A 17561-nucleotide genomic window follows, 5' to 3' on the forward strand; every position below is an offset into this window, starting at 1 on the left:
CAATTCAATTCATCTAAACCACAATTCGTTGCAACAGAAAAAAAAGGCAAGACAATTACTACATAAACACTTATTCCATTTCTATAAACACACCTTTTATATAACACATTATAAACACTAACACCGTCTCTTTTGTGTCGCTGTTCGAGTGCAGAGTGCATAATTGGCAAAGGGAACGCGTGGTCGTAAAAAATATTCGGAGTGAAAAGTGATTTTTTTTTGTGTGCCTTTTGTTTCGCATTTTTATCGTGTATTGTGTGCTGCGAGGAGAAGATTACCCTCTGAAAATGCAGCGTCATCAGTGCATAATTGGCAAAGGGAGCGCGTGGTCGTAAAAAATATGCGGAGTGAAAAGTGATTTCTTTTGTGATTTTCAAAGCCCTTCCTATATCATCGTTGATCGGAAGGCACGGCGTCGGGTGGATTGTGTTTAAATTTTTCGAATAAGTTTTAATTTTTTTTGCGGTGAAAAAGCCAATTCTATATAATGAACGAAAGACGCACTGACAATTTGGATCGTTGAGTTAATAGTGGAGCAACATAACTGTGTGTGAGTGATTTTGTGTGTTAACCAGAAAGACCTTCCCATAGCATTGTTGCTCGGAAGGCTCGCCGACGGGTCTGTTATGAAAGTCCTCCCCATAGCGTCGTAGCTCGGGAGGCATCGAAAAGCCAATACCTTATCCCACTAACCCAAAAAAAAAATAATCACGTGATGCTTGAAGGAGATGCTGTGGATTCAACGGTCTCAAGCGGTATCAACAAGTATATGTTGTGGCCTGAACCACAACACGCCCTTTTTCCCATATTTACCATCTCTGTTTGGCGATATAAGACAATAAAACTTATATACGTCAACAGGTAAACGCAATGACTAAATCTAGGAGGTTAAATGAAGTTAAGTCGATAGGTAGTCAATTATAATACTAGGGAGGTAGTTGATCTACCGACATGGAAATACTTAATAAAGGTGAGCTCGTCCTTGGACGAGCAGAGTTGAAATACAACGGAACAAGTGTACATTGTTTTATATTAAAGAAAGTCCGCGATAATAAATATTTAACATTTGGTGTCAGAAGTAAAAAATGTAGCTGAAGTAAAGTGATTTAAAAAAAGGATCAACGGCCAGGAACCCTGCAGTAAAAACGGACACGATTGGTAACCTATAATAAAAAATTTAAAAAAAACATTAACAAACATGGAAAATTGGTTGAAATTTGAACACATCGAACTATTTGACGGTTCGGTGCAAAAATTAAAATCCTTTATTGAAATTGTAGATCTTTTTCACGAAATTTATAAAACAAAAAATGTAAATGAGAAACATTTTCTTACAGTGATTAAATACTGTAAACTTTCGGAAAATGTGCAATATGAATTAAAAAACAAAAAAATTGATACTTGGGACCAACTTAAATCTTTTTTGCAAGATAGATTTAAACCAAGTTTAAAATTGATGTTGGAATTATTAGACGAAATGAATGCATCATCAATCAAGCAAAATGAAACCTTAACTGATTTCATTGCTAGACTTAATTATATTCTGACAAAAATAAAAAACAATTGTGGCTCCGAATTTGTATTATTCCATCAGCATGCCATGGGTAAAGCTGTATGGAAAATAAAAGACTTGTTGTCCATCGACACAATTATTATTTTAGGCCAAGCGTCTACTTTAGACGAAATCAAAATTACTTTGGAAAAATTAAATTTAGGTGACAAAAAAATGTATGGTAAATTTCTACCATTAATTGACAGAGCAGGAAATTTAGAACAATCTACAGCTCAAAACAACGGAGTTCAATATTTTAAATTCAAAAACCATTTTCAACCATGTTTAAATTCTGAGAAAAAAGGTCTCCAAAACTTCAATCCCAGGTATAAGGGTAACAATTTTAATCCATTGCACAATAACAATAATGATGCAAAACAAGAAAATATTTATAGAATCCGACAACAAAATAACATGAATTACTTTCACGGTAAAAATAATTGGAAAAATTTTGCTCCTAAAAGGGAAAACATTCATTATAAAGATACAAAAATTAACCCTAATTATAAGGGTAAAACTTTCGTTCCAATTTTTTAAAACAAAAGACCTTATTTTATAAACAATTACGATAACAACAATAATAATAATATGACAAATGGTAATTTTCAAAATAACAACTCTCGCAACAATGGTTATAATAACACAAATAATTGCCACAACTATAACACAAAGAATAATCATTACTGGCAAAACAGCATGCCAAAAAATAAAAATTATTTAGCGAAAAACAATTCAAATGATGAAATCTCGTATATTCAAGCTGAAAATTTCAACAATCCAAATATCAGTGAAAACCTTTGTGACAATACTGAAAATCCAATTCTACATAAAAATCAAAAAACAGCAGAATATGAAAATTATGGGGAAATCAAAAATAATTCAAAAATTTTCGAGCTTAACGAAAAACATAATGAGCAAATTAAAATTATAAAAAATGAAGATAAAAAACAATGTCAAAAACTAGATTACCAACAAAACAAATTTAAAAATTATTTCATTGAAAATGAGAAAAATATTTTCTTAAATAAAAATGATCACTTCTACCAACAATTTATAGAATACTTAGATGATCTAAGTAATCAGTATTCTTACTGATAAACAAAAAAAAAACACACACACACACAATCATGATAGACATATCTTAACCATCAATTATGTTGATAGCTGGCCAATATCAAATATCAATGAATGTTAAAGATTTACTCTACCTTGATCGTAAAAGCAAATTATTTTAAAATCATAAATATTTTTCCGGAGAATACATCTGATTTAAATATAAGTTCAGCGAAAGTATAATAAAAATTCTATCTAGCAAAAATCTAAGAAAAGCATTCAGCGTGCACAAAAATGAACCAAAGCAAATATTTTTGCTAAATACAAAATCAATGAAACAAAGCAAATATTTTTGCTAAATACAAAATCATTTTCAAAACAAATTATTCGTAAAAAATAAAAATAAATGGTTCAGAACATAAAACAGATTAAACAAAGAAAAATGCAATGCAAAAAGCTAAAAGTAAATCAATACATTATATATATTATACAAATATTACAAATAATTCAAAAACTAGAAAAATAGTTTCCTAATTTAAAATCATAGTATGTCGAAAAAACAGGCGAGCAATCAAAGATATCGAAATCAACCTTTTAACACTTCAAATTTAATCAATCGATATTGTAAATATGATTTAAGTTTGATTGATTTAATTTGGTTTGTAAAAATCAATTTCATATATTAATTTTAAAACATTGACATTGACAACCATTATATTTTGAATAAATTTCCAATAAAAACACTGCAAAATAATGTAATGTGTTAATCAAATATTCACACAAAATTGATTCATATTTTCCACTTTCAAATCAGACACAAGAAATAATCTTATAATTATATTATAATAATGAAAGTGAAAAAGTATTCAAACTAACAATATACATTGAAATCTGTTCAAATAGGTTTACTAATTGATCAATTAAAAAAAAAATAAAGTTTTTCTTTAAAAAATTTAAAATCAGCTGTCATGAAGCAAACATCTTAACAGAAATGTTCATTTCATTTAGTATAATAACTAGTTTGTTTGAAGTATTTTAATACAACAATTTCTCTCATTTTACTTATTTAACAGTAAGTTAGTTCATAACAAAATAAGGAGATTATAAATTGTGACTTTATACTCAATAAACATGACTTGAATGAAAGTATTAAAAAAAGGAACAACAAACAATTTCGTAGATACTTATGAATATATAGATCCCTTAGAAAAAAACGTTACCAAATATGTATAAAAAGAGAAAAATCAGTTATTATTCATGAAAATATAAATATTATAGTTGTACCAATTGAATTAAAAAAAAAACAGTTCAAAAATAATTATTCACAAAAATACATGCATTATAAACACAATTCAACATACAACATAATTATAAAATACATAAATACACTAAAACACACAAACAAATATCTTGATTATCATTAAACACAGTTTTGAAATTTTATAAAATACATTTGTAGTTAAGTAAAATAAAAACAAAGTGTTAAGTAAAATCTGCATAAGACAACACATATTTTTGTAGGGGGAAGGAGATCCCCACGTTCCAACCTTCAGACCAAACAATTCTAATTGTTTCGCCATCTTCATCTTCATCTAATCGTCGCCGAGATCGTGGTCGTCATCAAAAAGATTCACGAAAATGAAACCGTTAACAATCGAAACGGTTCCAAAACAACAACATCAAGACATCTTCAGCACCATCATCACAAAGTGTATTCACACATTTTCAACGCCTACAGTCATCCTGCACATTTCACATTTCAAATATATTTTATTGAAATCTTTCAAATTTTAGGAAATGTAATCAATGTAACTAGCATAATTTTCGCGTCTTTCAATTGTAAAACATTATTTTTGCTGTCTAGAAAAAAAACATATTAAATTAAAAGTAAAATTAATAATAGCAAAGTAAACAAAAATATGAAACGAATCCATTCAAAATCAGTAAACATAAAAATTGATTTACTACTTTCATTGTATCCTACTAATCCCGAGTAAACCGCGGGTAATCGGTTCCATCAACTAACATTAGTTTAAGTAAATTTTGTAAACAATATGTACCAAACAAAACAATACCGTATTTCAGAAAAAAACAAAAACATCATGAAAACTTATGAAACAAATGACAACAATCTACATAAAACAAAACCTCTACAAATTCAGACAACACATCTATAAATGTCACATAAATAGGTTTCAAAGTATTGTAGCACTATTGACAACATTAAATGATAAGATAAAAAAATATCTCTTAGATAATAAAAAACCTTTTCCGAGGGGGATAGTGATGTTGTGGCCTGAACCACAACACGCCCTTTTTCCCATATTTACCATCTCTGTTTGGCGATATAAGACAATAAAACTTATATACGTCAACAGGTAAACGCAATGACTAAATCTAGGAGGTTAAATGAAGTTAAGTCGATAGGTAGTCAATTATAATACTAGGGAGGTAGTTGATCTACCGACATGGAAATACTTAATAAAGGTGAGCTCGTCCTTGGACGAGCAGAGTTGAAATACAACGGAACAAGTGTACATTGTTTTATATTAAAGAAAGTCCGCGATAATAAATATTTAACATATATAGCGAAAAACTATGTGCTTGATGAGTCTGCAACTTCAACTATTGGACTAACATTCCTCCCTTCGTTGAACTGCAGGCTTCTTGGGAGGGCGCCGGTATTGACTAATAAAGTCGGGGTCTTCAGGGGTTAAACAGTGAACGGATGGTTGGCTCCCACTGATCATTTTTGATTCATTGTTTAACTTCAGCTGATCTGTCAATAACGGAGTAGCAGCTCATTGGCAGTCAACCATGCTCATGCTCATGCTCATGCTCAAAAATAGTAACCCCGCATTGTATGTAGGGAAGAGCGAAGGGACACTCGATCCCTAGGGCGTCATCCATAAAGTACGTCACGCTCCAGAGGAAGGTGGGGGGGGGGTTCAGAAGTGCGAAAAAGTGTGACAAGAAGAGGAAGGGGGGGGGTCCGTTATACCGTTACCATCCAGGAGATCTTTTTTCTTTGCTCTTGTATGTACAGTATGTAAAAAAAGTATTTACACCCCTTGGGCACTATGCACATTTTGTGATGAAACATGTAAACAATTAAAATTTTGACAGAAACCAAGTACTACGTTTTGTTCAGAAACTCATGCCGAACATTTTGCTATAAAAAGCTCATGAAAAGATGACTTCTATGAAAAGTTATATAACAAATACTATTACAAAAATAAAAAAGGTGCAAAAAAAGTTTGTACACCTTTCGAAAAATTAACATTAATAATGTTAATTGTTGACAAATCACCATAAATTCAGCCTCCCAACTTGAAATAGGCATCCTTGACTAATTGAAAAAATAATTTGGATTGAATAAAAAGTTTACTAATTACTTAGTATAAAAGTTTATATAACTCTGGAAATTCTATATAAAACTTATCTAAACTTAATTTTGCAAACTATCAATTTAACTAAATGTCAATACATTACCATAGAAATGACAAATAAACATTTTGGAGTGGGTATAACTCATACATCTAGGTTTTCTATAAAACGCACGTTCTTAAATACCTGGGCAAAAAGTAAGTTTCGTCCACGAGAACAAAAATTACGAAATTCCATACATTTTTGGCAGGTTGCTCAAACGAAACCATAACAACGTTTTTGCCTAGGTATTTAAAAACGTGGGTTTTATAGAAAACCTAGATGTATGGGTATCAAAAGATCGGAAATTTTATGCCCTTTCCGATTCCACATATGCCGGCGGATTTTCTGACGACGTAATTCCGGGTTGGTACGAAATTCCAACGAAAAATCTATGCTATCGATACAAAGACCCCCAAAACGGTGTTATACCCACTCCAAAATGTTTTATTTATCGTTTCTATGGTAATATATTGACATTTAGTTAAATTGAAAGTTTGCAAAATTAAGTTTAGATAAGTTTTATATAGAATTTCCAGAGTTATATAAACTTTTATAGTAAGTAATTAGTAAACTTTATATTCAATCCAAATTATTTTTTCAATTAGTCAAGGATGCCTATTTCAAGTTGGGAGGCTGAATTTATGGTGATTTGTCAACAATTAACATTATTAATGTTAATTTTTCGAAAGTTGTACAAACTTTTTTTGCACCTTTTTCATTTTTGTAATAGTATTTGTTATATAACTTTTTATAGAAATCATCTTTTCATGAGTTTTTTGTAGCAAAATGTTCGGCATGAGTTTCTGAACAAAACGTAGTACTTGGTTTCTGTCAAAATTTTAATTGTTTACATGTTTCATCACAAAATGTGCATAGTGCCCAAGGGGTGTAAATACTTTTTTTACATACTGTATACAAGACATTTTAGGGACCATCCATAAACCACGTGGAACACTTTTTTAAGAATCTGTAACCCTCCCTCCCCTTCGTGGACAATTGTCCCCCCTAAAGTGTCCACGTGGTTTATGGATGGTCCCTTAGCAATTCTGTACGAAATCGGTCGATTTCAACCATTTTGATTTTTTGTATGATTTTATTTGTTTTTTTTTTATTTTTTTTTTCTTTATTCAAATTTCATTTCCATGTACATTCATTCAGTAAAAATATTATTGAGTGTCCAATCACAAACGATGACTTTTCACCTCAATTTTAAATACTAGCAACATTCATTTATTCATGAAATATTGTAGCTTTCGCTATTCAGTGAATTCAAATGTAGGAGGTCCTACATGTACAAAAGGGAAAAGGGATACCTTAAAACTAACTTATAAACTATATAAAGAGCGGATCAATGCAGCTGAAGACTGCAATGATTTTTGTCGAAATGCATCAATTATCTTATTGGACATAACATCCAAAGTGTCAACTTCGGCTAATTGATGAAGTTCTCTGGTGCTGAACCAGGGAGGAAGTTTCAGAATCATTTTCAGAATTTTGTTCTGAATCCTCTGAAGTTTTTTCTTCCTGGTTAAGCAACAGCTTGTCCAGATCGGCACAGCATAAAGCATGGCAGGTCTGAAAATTTGTTTATAAATTAACAGTTTATTCTTGAGACAAAGTCTAGAATTCCTGTTTATAAGTGGATACAAACATTTAATATATTTGTTACATTTAACCTGGATACTTTCAATGTGATCCTTGTAAGTAAGGTTTTTGTCAAAACCAAGTCCAAGATATTTCACTTGATCCTCCCACTTTAAATTTACCTCATTCATCTTTATAATGTGATGACTTTTTGGTTTAAGAAAATCAGCCCTTGGTTTGTGAGGGAAAATAATAAGTTGAGTTTTTGCAGCATTTGGAGTAATTTTCCATTCTTTCAAATAAGAATTGAAAATATCCAAGCTTTTTTGTAATCTTCTTGTGATGACACGAAGGCTTCTACCTTTGGCGGAGATGCTTGTGTCATCAGCAAAAAGTGATTTCTGACATCCTGGGGGCAAATCAGGCAAGTCAGAAGTAAAAATATTGTATAAAATTGGACCCAAAATGCTTCCTTGAGGGACGCCAGCACGTACAGGTAGTTGATCAGATTTGCTATTCTGATAACATACCTGCAGAGTACGATCCGTCAAATAATTTTGAATAATTTTCACGATATAAATCGGAAAATTAAACCTTTTCAATTTCGCAATCAATCCTTTATGCCAAACACTGTCAAATGCTTTTTCTATGTCTAGAAGAGCAGCGCCAGTAGAATAGCCCTCAGATTTGTTGCTTCGAATTAAATTTGAAACTCTCAACAACTGATGAGTAGTTGAATGCCCAAGGCGAAATCCAAACTGCTCATCAGCGAAAATTGAATTTTCATTAATGTGCGTCATCATTCTATTAAGAATTATTCTTTCGAATAATTTACTAATAGATGAAAGCAAACTAATGGGCCGATAGCTTGAGGCTTCGGCAGGATTTTTATCCGGTTTCAAAATCGGAATTACTTTGGCATTTTTCCAACTACTGGGAAAATATGCCAAATCAAAACATTTGTTGAAAATTTTGACCAAGCTACTTAAAGTTGCTTCTGGTAATTTTTTAATTAAAATGTAAAAAATGCCATCCTCACCAGGGGCTTTAATATTTTTAAATTTTTTGATAATAGATTTTATTGATTTTATTTGGTTCAAACTTTGTTTGGTCCTTCCCTATGACCAAAGTAGTAGTTTTGTATCATTGGTTCACCCAAACTAAAACGCACCGATTTTACGGGTTAAATCTCATTTAATATTCAAAGTCAAAGCGCCTGGTCAGAAGTGTAGCCAGAATTTTGGAGCAAGAGGGGGGGGGGAGGGGTTATGTCTTGCAAAAATTTCGGGGGGAGAGGCTTCAGCCCAAAGCCCACCCCCCTGGCTACGGGCCTGCGCCAGGTCCTAGGGAAAATGCCCGCAAAAATGACATCCTTTTCACCCATGCAAGGTTCCATACAATTTTGTCAGCCGTCCGTACAAAAATGGTACGTAAATCTGTAACTTTTTTATTTTCTGATCGATTTGGTGTCTTGTGCAAGGTTGCAGGTATTGATGAGGAATATTCTGCAAATAAGTACACCGAAAAGAAATTTGTCAATCTACAATTATTTTTGTTCACAAAATAATCTATTTCTTAAAATCCGAGCGAGTTGTGGCGCATAACCACGGCAAATAGTGTCCAGGGCATCTGGGCAAATACAATGTCCCATCCCAGAGGGTCCAAAAATACCAAAACTTCTTAGCATTATGGCTCCCAACGGAAAATTGCTCTGCATAAACAGGAAAGTGAGCGGGGGATCCCCACGTTCCTTCCTCCTCTGTAGATTCAGAACTGTATTGTTGTTTGAACATTCATGCTCAAACTCAATCCAATTCAACGAATCATCTTTGCGGTTAACTTTACGCAGTTGGCCTGGCTGCTTTAACGTTTGTGATGTTTCAATGCAATTTATTGCATTGGAGCACTGCAATTGATAATAATGACATGAGGATGCTAGGCGTTAATCAACCTAAGGCGTTTTCCAGGATGCCCTCGGAAGACTGGCTGCGCTAGGGTTAAATTAAATTAGATTTAATTAGAATAGAAAAAAACATCTATTTCTTAAAATCCGTATTTTTTATATTTGAGATTTTTTGATATCTTTGGATGAGGCTTAAAAAACATAAATTGTTTTGTCTTAAATTTTTCTTGTATCTTTTTCTTTTACTAACTGCAAACAGAGGTTCAATCAAAGCGTCTCTTAGGCAATTACGTCCTAACTTTTTACAGCACACGTGTCACAAGACGTCATGTACACGTTTTGTGATATTCGGAAGGATTATTGATTGCCTTACAAGAAAACATCATCCCGAGAAATGAAAATGGGACAACGTCGTACAATAACAAATTTGTTTTTTTTTCAATTCAATTAGTTTTTACTAGTAAATAATCAATTCACAATTTTGTAATTCTTATAACCTAATAGAGTTTTGGAGTACCTTTCAACTATGATTTGTACTCTAGTCCATTTTGATGTAATTGGATATTCTAACAATGGATTTTTCAAGAGAAGGAAAAATAAAAAAAAACCTTCTAAATTTGCTAAGGAAAAGGATAGAAATAGAAAAGTTTAAAACTAAATCACAGTGTTCAAATTTGGTTTTGATTTTGGGAATTCGGCAAAATTCTGCCGAAAACAGAATTAAAAAAACATCTGTCATTTATCGTCGAAATTCGATAGGTTTGACAGGAAAATCAATGTGAGAGAATGTTTCAAACCACTAGTAAATGAACGATACGCCAAATTACATATTGTCACTAATCAGGAATCAGGCTTCTTGATGCAAACGAATTGGTTGAAATTTGTGTGTTTTGCTAGCCCTTTCTATGCGTCATCTAAAACGATGATTTTTTTTAATGTTAACAAAAATGCACTCATTTCCCATTAAATGCCTTTCAGACGTAAATAACGTAAAGTATTTGTTGGTTAAGAGGTAATTAAACGCACCTGAACTGAATTTTCTTGAAATATTTCGAACTGTCAAAAATCCACCAAAGCATTTACCACATTGATCAAATTAACAATGCAACTATGGTGTGCCATTGCTAAGAATTAGAGACCCTAAATAGAGGAGAAAGGCAGGTATGAATTTCATAAAGTATTCGCCTCCTTTCTCTCCCACAGAAAACTGGGGAGTGGTGACAAAGTAGCTGTCAAACAAGGACAAAATATTAAAGTCACTCACAAAATGAACTTTGAGTGATTTGAGTTCATTTCTGACGTCACGATTTTCTCCTCTATAGGGAGACTGGTCTAAGTTTGCTAAATCGATCTGATAAGCTTTGCTGGGCGTAAAGGCAAATGATCGTTTGGATACGTCAAACTCGTGTCTGTTTGGGTACGCCAAATTCACTTCGCCCAGTCTCCCTATTTAGGATCTCTACTAAGAATCAGTCAACTAAACTTACCGGAGTAGTAATAATCGGCGGCGTTGTTACACATGGGCCATCTTCACACTGTCCAGTTTCCTGGTTGAAATTCAAGCCATATGGGCATTCTACCAAACAAGCATAACCTTCGCGACACTTCAGGTAGCCATCACACCGATCAGGAAGCGGTAGAATGGTTGGGAGGTCTGGGTCGTCTACATCCGGGCATGCAGGATTTTCTTCACATTCGGGACATGGCAGGGGAATTGGGTCTTCGCACTCGGACTCATAACGAGGTACGCATCGTTGTAGCCGGTCACTCCAGTACAAGCCATTTTCACACTGTCTAATGCATGCACATCCATCTTCACAAGCAAGATATAAGCTGCATGAACCAGGATAAGGCAGGAATATAAAGTCAAGGAGGCAGCCATTCGGACAACGACCATCAGGAATACAGTTGGGCGCACATTCACCTATTCCTTCACCTGGAGTTGGATTTGGAGTTGGTCCCGGAGTAATACCACTGCAATCTTCCACTTTCTGCGGCCAATTGCAGACATTTGTTCGCGAATCGAACAGCAAATTTCCAGGACACTGGAACAGCACGGGTCCAGACGGCGAACAGTGATAGAACTGACTGCAGTCTTCCGGGTTCACAAACTTGGCCCCCAACGGAAGTTGATTGCAGGTATCGTCCGAAATTAGCAGGCCTGGCATGGCTTCCATGAAATTACGCGTTGCGTAGAATCCGATGTCGGCACTGTCCTCTTCGTGGCACTCGTGGTACATCGCATAATCGCACACCAACGTCACGGGATTGAAGAAGCTCCGCTCCGGACATTGGAATACCACGGTGGTCTCCTCGCCACACTCGATGAACTTCCGGCAGTCGGACCAGTGTGGTCGGATAGCGGCCGTTCCACAGATTCCCGCTGACTCGACCCCATGCTGCAAACCAACGGTGAAGGCGAGCACGCCCAACACCCACTTAATGACCATCACTGCCTTCACTGTACGTTTAATCCTATGCTTTATCACAAACACTACGCGACGAACTGTACGCAGCTTCTTCGCCGCTGCTTTCGACTATAATTGAAAATTCTCGGAAAAGTTCCTCTTTATAGAGGCATTTGTGAACATTTTTGACTAGAAAAATGTTGTAATTAGCTTGTAAGCTGTCATGGAAGCACCTTGTTATCAGAGGTGCTCGACTGAACGTACGGGTCTTGTTGAAACCAGTGACTTCATATCATATAAACCGCGCTTGCCGTGCAAAACTTGTGTTGAATGCAAGATGAAATTAGTTTTGCAAATTTAAAAATACTTGGGTAGTTGGGTTCATTTAAATGTAACGTAACATAATTTGGGTGGGGGCGATTTGACTAGTTGACTGCCTCAGATTGCTCAAAACTTCAATGTTATAAATATATCGATGCCTCTGTGCTCCCTTGTTCTTAGCTTGTTGGTTTTCCTATCTAGTTAGCATTAGAGAGCACAGAGGCATCGTTATACCAAAACTTGCGCAAGGACCTGGCCTACTCGCTAGTGATTTTTGAAAATAAGAGGCAAACATTCCTCAAAAAATTACATTTTTGAAAAAAAATCTTTTAACGAGTTAAATCTCATTTAAAATTCAAGGTAAGGGCGCCAGTTCCTGTTAGCCCACCAGAACAAGCTCCTGAATGCTTAAAAAGAGTCATTACATCCTAATAGTCATGCATTGTTTCTATAGTAAATTTGTTCGTTGTGAATACCTATTACTTTCTAGTGGATAGGATTTCAATTTATTTTAAAATAATATTTTAGATTTAATTTTATTGCAACTTGAATACTGAAGCAGGCCACAAAATTTCCAGAAACCATTTTTCAATTATTTCAAAATCCGGAGGCCTTGTAGTCACAGTGTTCCTTGCAAATTTTAGCTTAAAAGTTAACCAATTAAATTGATCACGTCAAATAGATTAGCTGACTTTTTATGATTCATTTGAAAAAAATCTTAAAAAAGTTTTCGATTAACTAGGTTCACATATTTTTGTTAAAAGAATAAAAAAATGAGGTTAAGTTGATACAAAGTTCCAAATTTGCTATAAATTATAAGAAATAGATTAAAAAAATATGTCTGCCATTTTTACCACGAATCAACATTTTGAAACATGTCGATGCCTCTTTGCTCTTTTGTTCCTAGCTTGTTGGGGTTCCTATCTTGTAAGCATTTTTATAAATGATAATAAAATTAACGTATTCCGAAGCATTAGATTGTGCTATGCATCAATTTTTCGATTAAAACTTGTACCATTAAAAATAATGTAATTTTGTCAAAAAATAAATAAAAACGATGATGTAATTTATCATAAATCTATACCATTGGTCTAGATCTAGTATCTAGAAAATCAGTTTAACGGTGCACATCAACCAGAGCTTTTGCACCCAGATTTTTGTTACAGACATTTTAGTATCTTTAAAACTACAGGTATTTTACAACAAAGTTTGATTAATTTTACAATCCCGTTAATGCAGGATTGGGTCCGTATGTTTGACAATTTTGGAATAAGAATAAAACAACTTCCTTCGTTACTGTGCAGCCTTAAATGAAAATCAAATGACTCACTTTGAAACATTGTCTTACGTTTCTCAATTGAATATATACATTACTACAATTTGAAACGATTGAGTTCCTTTTGATTTGGGTAGCATTTAGATTTTATTACAAACAATCAAAAACTTCATTAAACATCTTCACAACGTTGTCGCATCCGGTTGAACCGTGATCCTTGAGGGCAGTCCAGTAGACATGCCTTACCGTTCAGACATTCGTAAAACCGGGTGAAGTCCTGCTCGTACGGAAGACTTAGACTGGTGAAAACGCTTCGCTTGCAGACACTATTATCGACACAGGGATGTTGATCTCTTCTCATCCGACAGGGCGTGCAGGGACAAATCGGACACTCGGGATCTGGGATGGGAATGTCCGGATCACATCCAGCAACGTTCGGCCACTCACAACGATTGTGGGCAACACTCCAGTGAAGACCCTCGGGACAGCTCCTCACGCATCCTCGCTTATTGTCACACTTGATAAACTTGGTACAGTCATCCGGATGTGGCAACATGGTCGGATCCCAGGGGTTATCGAACGCAGGACACCGGTAATCGAGCGGGCAGTCGGCTGGTGGTGGAATCGTGGGAACGTCGCCAGTGGCACAGTCACCCAGGAATGGCCAATCGCAGCGATTTGCAGCGGTGCTCCAGTGAAGTCCAGCAGGGCACTTCATTTCACAGGCAAATCCGTGGGTACACTTGAGGAACATTTCACAATAGTCAGGGTGTGGCAACAGAACCGGGTCACATTGAAGGCATGGATCTGTTGGGCACCTCTTGTCGGGCTTGCAAACTCTGGGTGGACAGACAGGACAATCTGGTCCTGGCGTTGTTGGTGCTGCGGGAAAAAAATAATTTTGAAATAAAAATAACATTTGTCTGTTTTAATAAACACAAATCGTCGTAATTGCGCTTAGGCTTCATCGATAAAGTACGTCACGCTAAAATTGTGTGAATCAAAAGAGCAACCAAATGGAAGTTCCTAGATTATGAAGCGCAGAGATAATATCGGAATAAGATTATTCATGTTATTTGGCAGGTTATAGATCGATTACAAAACTTGCCGCTTCTTGGTATCATTTTGCGAACAGTAAATTGGTTCCGATTATACAGCTCTAAACTTAGGCCGCTTTTTGAACCACTATGCTGCACCCAGATAAAAAGGCCTATGCAAAATTGATTTCAGATTTTTCACCGATAGAATATTTTTTGTCTTCGGAACCCGGACACTTCAACTTGTTTTATCATTTATTTGGATATAAGTTCGCATTAGGAATGTAAAACTGTGTTGAATTCTAACATCAACTTTCATTTAAAGTTTGTCTGAACGCTGTAGTTAGTGCCAAAACTATTAAATAAAATGAAATTATAAGTTTACTAAAAATGCGAAACATTTCAACGGAAATATTTCATAGGCGTCCAAAGCACCGGGAAGGCAAAGCAGAAATTAATGTTTTTGATTTCCCCAAATTCTAACAAATTTGTATATAAACTTTCGATTGTTTTGAAGTTAACAGCTGATTTGAGACCTAAAGAATGCCATTCACTAACATTTCAGTCCAAATTTGTGCGATTCATAAGCAAAATCGAGTGTCCGGAATTCGAAGCAAAAGTGTCCGGATTTCGTTTCAGCTTTTAACAGTGTCCGGGATTCGAAGCACAACAAGTCATTTTAATTTTTAAATTCTGATGAAAAATTGTTAGAAAAGACATATTTTGCATGCATTTTCTTATAACTGACCGTTTATACTAAATCCTGATGATATTTCTACATTTCCAACTTATTACATGATTTTTTGTGAGCTATAACAAAAATAATATGGTACTATGTGTCCGGATTTGGAATCATGACGTTACGCCAGTTTCAGATGATGCGTTATAAACAGTTTCGTCCTTAGGCAAAGGATAAACAATATCATACGTTTGAATTATTTGTCCCAGTCAGAGATTGCTTCTTATTTGAATGTCCTCTACAGGCCTTCGAGTGATCCACAACTACGAACCACCATAAACACCTCGTACAATAAACTACTTACTTGTTGTTGGTGTGGTTGTTGGAGTTGTTGTTGGTGTGGTTGTTGGGGTTGTTGTTGGAGTTGTTGTTGGTGTGGTTGTCGGAGTTGTTGTTGGCGTGGTTGTCGGAGTAGTTGTTGGTGTGGTTGTCGGAGTTGTTGTTGGCGTGGTTGTCGGAGTAGTTGTTGGTGTGGTTGTCGGAGTAGTTGTTGGTGTGGTTGTTGGAGTAGTTGTTGGAGTTGTTGTTGGTGTGGTTGTTGGGGTTGTTGTTGGAGTTGTTGTTGGTGTGGTTGTCGGAGTTGTAGTCGGTGTGGTTGTTGGTGTGGTTGTCGGAGTTGTAGTCGGTGTGGTTGTTGGGGTTGTTGTCGGTGTTGTTGTTGGTGTGGTTGTCGGAGTTGTTGTTGGAGTTGTCGTTGGTGTTGTTGTTGGTGTTGTTGTTGGTGTTGTTTCTGTTGTTGGTTCTTCTGGCTGTAAAAGAAAAATACCGTAAAAATTTAAATAAATAATGCTTAAAACGCTCTCGCGTACCAATAGTTTTTGTATAATCTATTTATGCGTTTGTGGAATTTCGTACAATAAACCATTTTTTTATATTTTGCTTTTTGGGCGTTTTGAAAAACGCCACAAGTAAAAAGTAATCAGTTTGATTGACTCTTTGATTAAGTTGTGTTTAGTTTTTTCTTAGTAATTACCACTACTGAGTTGACGTCTTACCGTAGTTGCTACTGGTGGTGGAGTCGTTACACATTCGCCAGGTTCGCACTGTCCCGTAATTTGGTTGAAATTCGTGTCGTATGGACAATCGATCACGCAAGCTTTACCTATGTGACACTTCAAGAAGGCGTCGCATCGATCAGGATGTGGCAGTAGGATGGGATAGTCTGGGTCGTCGTCTGGCGGGCAGCGATAATCCCATTCACAGTCAGGGCACGGCAGTGGTAACGGGTCTTCGCATTCGGACTCATAACGCGGTACACAACGCTGAAGCCAGTTGCTCCAGTATAATCCAGTTGGGCAATCTCTATGACACGCAAATCCGTTATTTGTACATGCCAAATAAGAACTACATGAACCGGGATGAGGCAGGAAGATGATGTTTAGGTGACAGTCCTTTGAACAGCGCGTATCAGGGATACAGAGGTCCTTGCATTCTTCTGGATCCGGACCGGGTCCAGGACCCGGCCCTGGTCCTGGTCCTGGTCCACTGCAATCCTCTACATTCTGTGGCCAATCGCAGACATTTAATCTTGAATTGAACAACAAATTGGCAGGGCAATCGAAAAGCATTGGTCCAGATGGCGAACAGTGATAAAACTGACTGCAATCTTCAGGATTCACAAACTTGGCACCCAACCGTAGCTCGTTACATCTACCGTCCATAACCAGTTGACCAGGCTTGGCTTCTAATAGATTACGCGTTGTCAAGAATCCGATGTCTGCATTATCTTCTACCACGCACTCATGGTACATGGCGAAATCACACACCAACGTAACAGGGTTGAAGAAGCTCCGCTCCGGACACTGGAACACCACGGTGGCATCCTCGCCACACTCGACAAACTTTCGACAATCGGACCAGTGCCGTCGAATAGCAGCCGTTCCACAAATTCCCGCCGACTCGGCCACGTTCTGCAAACCGACTGTGAAGGCGAACACGCCCAACACCCACTTGATGACCATAACTGCTTCCACTGTGAACTCCCGTGTAATGAACTTCACTACGCGACGAATTCTATGCACTGTGTTTGACTCCTATTCCGGGTAAGCTTACATTTATAGAGGTCTGAGAGTGGGTATGGCATTGAATGAAAAAAACGATGCCATAGAGAAAATTAGTGTTATTAGCTTGTACTCTGTCAACTTTTTATCAGAGGCGCTTAGAAAGATTGGTTTTGACTAATAGTTTTTAAATATTGATTTGGAACCAATCTGATTTATTTGAAGAACACTAGCTGGAAAAATAAATTCTGTGTTCACT

At 35.8% G+C, this 17561-nt stretch overlaps 1 protein-coding gene across 1 annotated transcript in view; it reads right to left on the reverse strand.

Annotated features, from left to right (window-relative positions):
• LOC120418004 (uncharacterized) overlaps positions 1–17561 on the reverse strand; it is a 46466-nt gene that overhangs the window by 1895 nt on the left and 27010 nt on the right. The window contains exons 7-10 of the mRNA XM_052707002.1: positions 16298–17335; positions 15607–16051; positions 13702–14408; positions 11009–12058 (exon numbers count right to left, since the gene is read on the reverse strand). Coding sequence (XP_052562962.1) covers positions 11009–12058; positions 13702–14408; positions 15607–16051; positions 16298–17335 — 3240 coding nt within the window. The remainder of the gene's footprint in view (positions 1–11008; positions 12059–13701; positions 14409–15606; positions 16052–16297; positions 17336–17561) is intronic.

The sequence above is a fragment of the Culex pipiens genome, chromosome 2 (assembly GCF_016801865.2).
Source record: "Culex pipiens pallens isolate TS chromosome 2, TS_CPP_V2, whole genome shotgun sequence".
NCBI classification, from domain to species: Eukaryota; Metazoa; Arthropoda; class Insecta; order Diptera; family Culicidae; genus Culex; species Culex pipiens.